The sequence below is a fragment of the Mirounga leonina genome, unplaced genomic scaffold, assembly GCF_011800145.1.
Source record: "Mirounga leonina isolate KUSES-001 unplaced genomic scaffold, KU_Mleo_1.0 Mir_152, whole genome shotgun sequence".
Lineage (NCBI taxonomy): Eukaryota > Metazoa > Chordata > Mammalia > Carnivora > Phocidae > Mirounga > Mirounga leonina.
In genome coordinates this window covers 20918231-20926067 of record NW_023270380.1, presented here as the reverse complement: position 1 = coordinate 20926067, position 7837 = coordinate 20918231, and the positions used below count along the sequence as shown (strand labels likewise).

Genomic DNA, 7837 nt, shown 5'->3' with positions numbered 1-7837 from the left:
AAAGGAGAGAGGGAACTATATATACTCTTTAGCCTAGTGTATCCACTTGTAGACGTTTATCCAAAAGACACATTCATACAGGTATAAAGTGGCCCCTATTATACTAGGCTGTTTATTGCAGCATTATTTGTAACAGTAAACACTTGGGACCAATGTGAACTTCATTCAGAAGGATCTGGTTACATAAATTATGCTGCATCATACAGAGGAATTTTATGTAGCAGTAAAGTAAAACAAAAGCATGAGGCAGCACTGCATAGAAGATTCTCCAAGACATATTGTGGTTTTGTTTGGTTGATTGGTTTGGGTTTTTTTTAAAAAAAGATTTTTTTTTAAGTAATCTCAACACCCAACATGGGGCTCGAACTCACAACCTCAAGATCAAGAGTCGCGTGTTCTTCCGACTGAGCCAGCCAGGCTCCCCTCCAAGACATATTGTTAAATGAAAAAAAAAAAAAAAGACACAGTACGTATAGTATACTAATCATTCAGTTTAACAAAGAAAGGATGGGGCGCTGGGGTGGCTCATTTGGTTACAGGTCTGCCTTCAGCTCAGGTCATGATCTCAGGGTCCTGGGATCGAGTCCCGCATGGGGCTCCCTGCTCAGCAGAGAGCCTGCTTCTCCCTCTGCCTCTGCTCCTCCCCCTGCTTGTGCACAAATAAATAAATAAAATCTAAAAAAATATAATATAAAAGAAAGAACAAAATGCACGTGTTTGTGTTTGCCAACATTACCTCTGAAAGATACTTTAGGACGACAGTGTTTCCCCAAACCTAAGATCCTCTGCTGCTGAAGCTTTCTTCACCTGACCAGGACGGAAGTGTATCCCCCACAAATTCATATGCTGACATCCTAACAGCCAGCACCTCAGAATGTGACTGGACTCAGAGATGGGGACTTTAGAGAGGTGAAGAAGGGAAAATGGGGTCATGGGCCTGAGTTCTCATCCGATTGGACCAGTGCCCTTCTAAGAAGAGACAATTTGGACACACGGACCCCAGGGGTGCCCATGCACAGAGGATCGACCGTGTGAGGACAGCGAGAGCATAGCCACCTGCAAGCCAAGGGGAGAGAGGCCTCGGAAGAAACCACATTTGCTGGAACCTTCCCACCTCCAGAACTGGGAGAAAATCCAGTTCTGTGGCTTAAGCCTCCCAGTCTGTGATCTTCGTTATGGTCACCCGAGCAGACTAAGACACCAAGCGTCATCCGAAGGTTGTACAAATTTGTTTCAGCTGTCTCCTGGCTGACGATAAATTCTGATTTCAAGGAGGCTATGGTGTCAGAGAAAATAAGAAAACTCTTTTGTATCAATTAAACCGATAGCACTGGCTCAGGGGCGGGGCTGGAGGGGCCAAGGAGACTGGGGGCCAAGACTGGCCGAGACAACATTGTAACAACAAATTACAATTACAATTACAATTTCAGAAAGAGGTATCGATCAGATCAGATTATAAGATTTGCACGCTGGGGAGAGATGTCTCTGCAGAGCACAGACCGTCTCGGGGGAGGGGAAAGGGACAGATGAGGAGTGAGAGAAGGAGCCAGGCTGGGCACCCTGGACTCTTGTACTATGGGTGTTAATTGTAAAAAGATTTAAGAAACATTGTTAACTTAATTTTCTTAAAGTAAAACAGGGTAAAAATTAGTAGCACTGTGAAAGACTCCTGCTATTTATTAAGCACCTACTGTATACCAGGGGGCTGTGCCAGGCACTCTGCTGACCTCTTGATTAATACCGAGGAGTTCCTTGCAAAAAAAAAAGTGCATTGTTCCCATTTTATAGGAGGAGACTCATGTTGAAGAGGGTAGAAAACTCACCCGATTACACACAGCTCCTGAGTGGTACAGCCCAGGGTTCACAGCTGCCAGGAAGGGGCTGGTGAACTGAAACATGGGTCCCTATTCCTGCTCAGGGAGCCCCAGGGAGGACGGGCAGGGCCCAGCCAGGAGCTTGTTTGGAGACCCCAAGGGCCACATGGGCCCCCAGGCCTGGGGTCCGGGAGGCTGATGGGTGCAGGGTTGGGATGGCCCAGGGCACCTGGGGCTGGGCCTCAGGGCGTCCCTGGAACACCCACCGCAGTGCCTGCCCTGAACGGGAAGGGGACGGGAGCCCCCCCTGGAGCCCCCCAGATGCTGGGATCTGATGCAGACGTGGAGCCGCTCCTGGGTTCCAACCTCACCGACCTCAGGGTCCCCTCTGGCTCTGAGCCCAGGCCGGGTCCAGCAAGTGGCCCACCCGTGGAAGCTGAGGATGACCTCTGACCCCACGTTTTCTCGTGGCCCTCACCTGGCAGCCTGGACTCCGCCTGGAGTCACATCCTGGCCTGAAGGGCAAGGGGTGATGGTGGGCACATGGCCCTACTCACCTGCCCTCCTGCCTCAGCCCCCAGGACTACCTGGGCCCCGGGTTTGCGGCCCACACCCCACGCCGGCCCACTGACCTCCATGGTGCTCTCAGCTCTGGGCCCAGGGCCAGGTCCAAACTGGCGCTCGAGCAGTGGTACTGATCCCCCACTCCCTCACGACACAAGATCTGGCTCCATCTCCTGCCAAGGGACCCTGTGGAGATCTGGGCCAGACCCAGAGCAGGTTCAAGTTGAGGATGAGGACGAGGGGCTCCTTCCTCTGCATGACAAAGGGTGGGGACTGCCGTCCAGCCCCAGACAGTCCATCAGCCCACTGTCACAAACCTCCCAATCCACACTGGCTTTCTTGGGCCTCTGGCCAGGGCTGCTGGAGTTAGCAACTCAAAATATAGGACTCCCAGTGAAATCTGGACTTCAGATAAATAGCAAATGATTAGTCTAAGTATGTCCCCAACTGTCTCCTGTATTTTATCTGGCAGCATTACCTCTGGCCACTGCCCAGGTGTTTCATTTTCCCAGTAAAACTCTTCAAGCACCTGCAAGCCCGCCACCCCTTGCAGGAATCCTTGGGAAGTGGGGGATCGATCCCACCCCCGCCCAGCCCCATCACTGGACTGAGTCCCCCCCTGGCAGCTTCTGGGGTCAGGCAGGACTCTGGCTGGGAAGATCTGGAGGGTGCGGAAGGATTTGGGCTGGCCCCCGGAAGGCCTGATCTTCCTGCTCTTTTCAGAAGCTGGGCTCTCCTGGCCTCGCCCAACTACCTAGCAGGCAGTCGCCATTAGCGACTGTGGGAGCGTCAGGAAGGGGTCACCTCTCTGAGCCTCGGTTGTCTTGGCTCAGAAGTTGGAGGGAGCGATACACCGGCTGGTTCTTCCACTTCTAATCTCTGAATCCATGAATAGCCAGAGAGAGGGAGAGATGGGTCCTTATTGGACACACCCCCACTGGTGCTAAATTATCACAGGTTCCCTGGCCTAGGCAGGTACCCTGAGAACAGTGGTTTCCAACTGTGATCAGCCCAGGATCTCAGCAGCCCCCGGAGCCCTCAGGGCACCAGGCCAGATGCTCATCGCTGCCCACAGGATGGGTCCTGAATCCAGGAGCCCTGGTGGTGGGGGGACAGTTTCTTGCAGCCAGCAACCAGACCCCAGCTCCACACACCAGGGAGTCCAGTTGGCTCTGTGCCCGGGCAGACCAGGAATCCGGCACAGATGAGATGGGAATGAGATCCCGGCCTCTCCTCCACAACTCAGACCTTTAAAGTCCGTTGGTCAGGCCCCCCAAAGAAAGGCAGAAGGTCATGGGCACTGGACAGAGAGCCAGCTGTCCACAAGCCAGACAGGCCTCTGTGCCCGTTCTAGACAGCCCCCTCCTCCAGGCTCCTGGACCCGCCTGGCCGCTGAGCTCCCAGGAGATCCGAGGGTGTGGCCTGGCTCCCCCCCCCACCCCCAGGCCCGGCCCAGGGCTGGCTATAAAGTCAGCCCAGCCTGATCTCAGCACAGCCAGCCAGGACCCTCCCGGAGCCGCCCCCGGGGACACACGTCTGTCGCCTCCGCGGCTCGGGCTCATGCGCAGCCCCATGCGGCCACTGTGGCTGTGCTGGGCTCTTTGGGCGCTGCCCTTCCCCGGCCCCGGGGCCGCCTTGAGCGGGGAGCAGATCCGGGGCAGCCTGCTGTGGCAGCTGCACCTCAGCCAGGTGCCCGTCCTAGACGGGGGCGATGGTGACGGGCTGGTCACCCCTGCCCACGTGACAGCCCAGTACGTGGCCCTGTTGCAGCGCAGCCACGGCGCCCGCTCTCGAGGGAAGAGGTTCAGCCAGAAATTCCGAGGTGAGGCCTCCCTGCGGCTACGCCCCGCTCCTTGTCGGGGTGCCAACCGGGAGCTCAGGGGTTAGGGACACGGGGCGTGTGGGGAGGGTGTGGAACACGTCCCACCGTTGGCCTTCGGACTCGGTAGCCCCGCTAAAGCTGCTCACGGGCCCCGGACTCCTCTTGGGGACATCTCCCCGGGCATGGGAGGGAGATGGGAGGAATTCAAGGCTCTTGCTCTGCTTCTTAGGACACTCAGCTGGCCACCAGAAGTCTCCATGGCAGGGCTCTCTGCCCCCCCTCCATTGCCCACCTCCCCCCCCACCCCGTTTTGCAGTGCCCTTTGCCCAAAGAAGGCTACAGGTCTGGGGGCCTGGCTGGCTCAGCAGGTGGAGGGTGTGACTCTTGATCTTGGGTTTGTGAGTTGGAGCCCCCGCTGGGCCTACGTAGAGATTACTTAGAAGTAAAATGTTCAAACAAACAGAAAAGAAGGCTGCATGTCTGTGCACTTGAGGGGCAGCCCCAGCCCCCACATTCTCCCTGGCATCTCCCTGGGGACTGCTGGGGAAATGCTGTTCACTGGCCGGGGGCCCAGCCCCCTCGCAGCCGCCCTGGTGCTGCACAGGCCTCCTGACCCTGCTCCTGTCCCCAGAGGTGGTGGGCAGGTGGCTGGCGTCGGAGGCCTCCACGCACCTGCTGGTGTTCAGCATGGAGCGGCGGCTGCCCCCCAACAGCGAGCTGGTGCGGGCCGTGCTGCGCCTCTTCCAGGAGCCGGTGCCCAGGGCCGCGCTCCGTAGGCTCGAGCGGCTGTCCCCGCACAGCGCCCGCGCCCGCGTCACCGTCGAGTGGCTGCACGTCCGCGAGGACAGCTCCAACCGCACCTCCCTGGTGGACTCCAGGTGGGGGCTGCAAGCGGGGAGGGGGCGGGGGAGGAGGGATGCCGAGGGGAGGGGGGGAGGGGGGGTTCCTAGCTGGGGGGAGGGGAGGCGGGAGTCCCAGCACGGGGGGAGGAGACGGGAGGAGGAGAGGGGAGGGGCGGGGGTCCCAGCACGGGGGGGTGGGGGGCAGGGAAGTAGGTGTCCTAGAGTGGGGGGAGGGGGCGGGGTCCCAGCGCGGGGGGAGGAGATGGGAGGAGGAGAGGGGAGGGGCGCGGGCCGGGGGTCCCAGCGCGGGGGCGGGGAGGAGAGGGGCACGGGCGGGGGTCCCAGCGCGGGCGTGGGGGCAGGAGGGCTCCCCAGGGTGAACCCGCAGCCCCCAGCTCAGGCCCCCGTCCCCGCGCCGCCCCGTCGCAGGCTGGTGTCCCTCCACGACAGCGGCTGGAAGGCCTTCGACGTGACCGAGGCCGTGACCTTCTGGCAGCAGCTGAGCCGGCCTCGGCAGCCCCTGCTCCTGCAGGTGACGGTGCAGACGGAGCACCTGGGCCCGCGGGCCGCGGGCGCCCACAAGCTGGTGCGCTTCGCCTTCCAGGGGCCGGCGGGCGCCAGGCAGGGCGAGCCCCAGCTGGAGCTGCACACGCTGGACCTGGGGGCCTACGGGTAGGCGCCCGGGCCGCACGGGGGGACCCCACTCCCAAGGCCAGCTCAGTCCGAGTGGGACTTTTCAGGGTGCCATGGGAGTGAATGCCCGCAGGAGAGTCCCTTTCAGTCTCAGGACTAAGGGCTCTCGTGATGTACCGTTTGGTTGTTGGTAGTGACCCGTCCTTATCCTTTTGAACATAATGAGCGCTGGGTGGCAAAGCTCCTCCCAGATGCCCCTCCCGGCTCCCCCGCCCCGGGCCCTCCCCGCTGACCTCTGCTTCTCCTTGCCCGCGCAGAGCTCAGGGTGATTGTGACCCCGAGGTGCCTGGGTCGGAGGCCCCCCCGCTGCTGCCGCCAGGAGATGTACATCGACCTGCAGGGGATGAAGTGGGCTGAGAACTGGGTCCTGGAGCCCCCCGGCTTCCTGGCCTACGAGTGCGTGGGCGCCTGCCGGCAGCCCCTGCCCTTCAAGTGGCCGCTTCTGGGGCCTCGGCAGTGCATCGCCTCGGAAAGGCCTCGCTGCCCATGATCGTCTGCGTGGAGGAGGAAGGCAGGCCCAGGCCCCAGGTGGTCAGCCTGCCCAACATGAGGGTGCAGAGCTGTAGCTGCTCCTGGGACAGGGCGCCGGTGCCCCGGAAGCTGGAGCCTTAGGTGTGGGGCGTGGCCACGGGGGGACTTGGCTTTTGTGGGCATCAGGGGTGTTGTAGGGCATGGGGAGAGCCGGGGGTTGCTGCTGATGGGCAAAGGCTCTGTGCCATCTACTGAGCTCTCTGTCCATTCAGCTTGCCTCCTAATTTTTGCTTCCCAGAGTCAAGACTCCCTGGCAACTGGGTAGCCCCCGCCCGTCTTCTCTGTTCATGTGACAATATCCCAAGCACTTACCTCTGTCAAGTCTATAACGTAAGAGCAGGAAGCCAAATTGTCATTGTTTCCTTGAACCGTCACTGGATCTGGGCTGAGCTCTGTGGAATGGGCCTGTGGTAGGGTCAAGTATGGGTTGTGTATTCCCAACCCAGATAGGGCATTTTCTAATGAACAAATGAAACATGTTTTAATCTGTATTTCTCTATTTTACCCAGAACCCCCAGGGAACAGAGAGTTCTAAAGGGATTAGGTCCACCTGCTTAGAAAGCTAAGGAAGGAGCTAGAGAGGACTCAGTCAAGGTCTCAGTAATATAGGAAGCTAGGACTGAAGCCATTCAGAGTCAAGTGCACTTGTCCTGCTAAAATCCAAGCAGACATTTTTTGTCACTGTTGACGTTTTTACCCTCCTGGGCACAGGGAGTGGGCTTTGTTTCAATTCTACTTGTTACAAAATAAAAAGTCTGTGATGATAAAAATCATCAGTACTGTAAGACTGTAGGTCACACCTTTAGCTTTTGGGGCAGATGAAGGGAGCAAATGCTGAAAATGTTGGATATGACATTTTTGAGTGCCTGGATTATAGGGGCTGATAAGCTGTGACTTCGATCCCAGCCTGGCCATCTTGAATTCCTAGCCAGTGTGCAGGACTCTTATTAGCTCTGAATTCCATACCCTCCAAACCCCTATCTCCTTCCCTATCCAACAGAATAATCCCTGACTCCCATACACTTACTGGAGATTTAAGGAAATGGTGTTTTTACCAGCACCCCCCACACGGATGATACATGACGGGTTACGGCCATCTCAACTTTTACAGGGGTTATGGCTGCCTCAACTCACATTCGGACCCTATTGGCCTTCTCTTGATTTTGAAATAAACTTCATTTACTGAAAATCAAATTTAGAAATCCCTTTCCTCTCTGAAATTTTGAAATCAAAGATTCTAACGTTTCTCCTTTTTTTTTTGGTCAGTGGCTTCACCATTCTAACTCCTGGGAATAGAGCCTGGCACTTCCCCGGACCCCTCAGTGCAGAGCAGGCCGGTGGTGGTGCCATTAATTGAGGCAGGAAGGAATGAGGACATGCAGGACAGGGGTGTGAGGGACAGGAAGAGAGTAGACAGTCTGAGAAGTCTGGTGGGGGGTTGGGGATGACAACGACGACGAGGACAGACGTCCAGCCAACCACACCCAGGAACCTTGGGGGAGGCCAAGTGTGAGGCCCTTGGCAGCAGGAGGCAACCCCAGGAGAGGACAGATACGCAGGCACTTGTCAGG

The 7837-nt window shown here is 57.7% G+C and overlaps 1 protein-coding gene across 1 annotated transcript; it reads left to right on the top strand.

Moving 5' to 3' along the window:
- Positions 1-3378: 3378 nt before the first annotated feature.
- LOC118013012 (left-right determination factor 1-like) lies at positions 3379-7762 on the top strand. Its single transcript, XM_035008690.1, is given in 6 exon segments — positions 3379-4200; positions 4832-5078; positions 5472-5714; positions 5993-6035; positions 6037-6205; positions 6208-7762. Coding segments are annotated over 6 exon segments (1371 nt in total). The 5' UTR covers positions 3379-3671; the 3' UTR covers positions 6348-7762.
- The last annotated feature ends 75 nt before the right edge of the window (positions 7763-7837 follow it).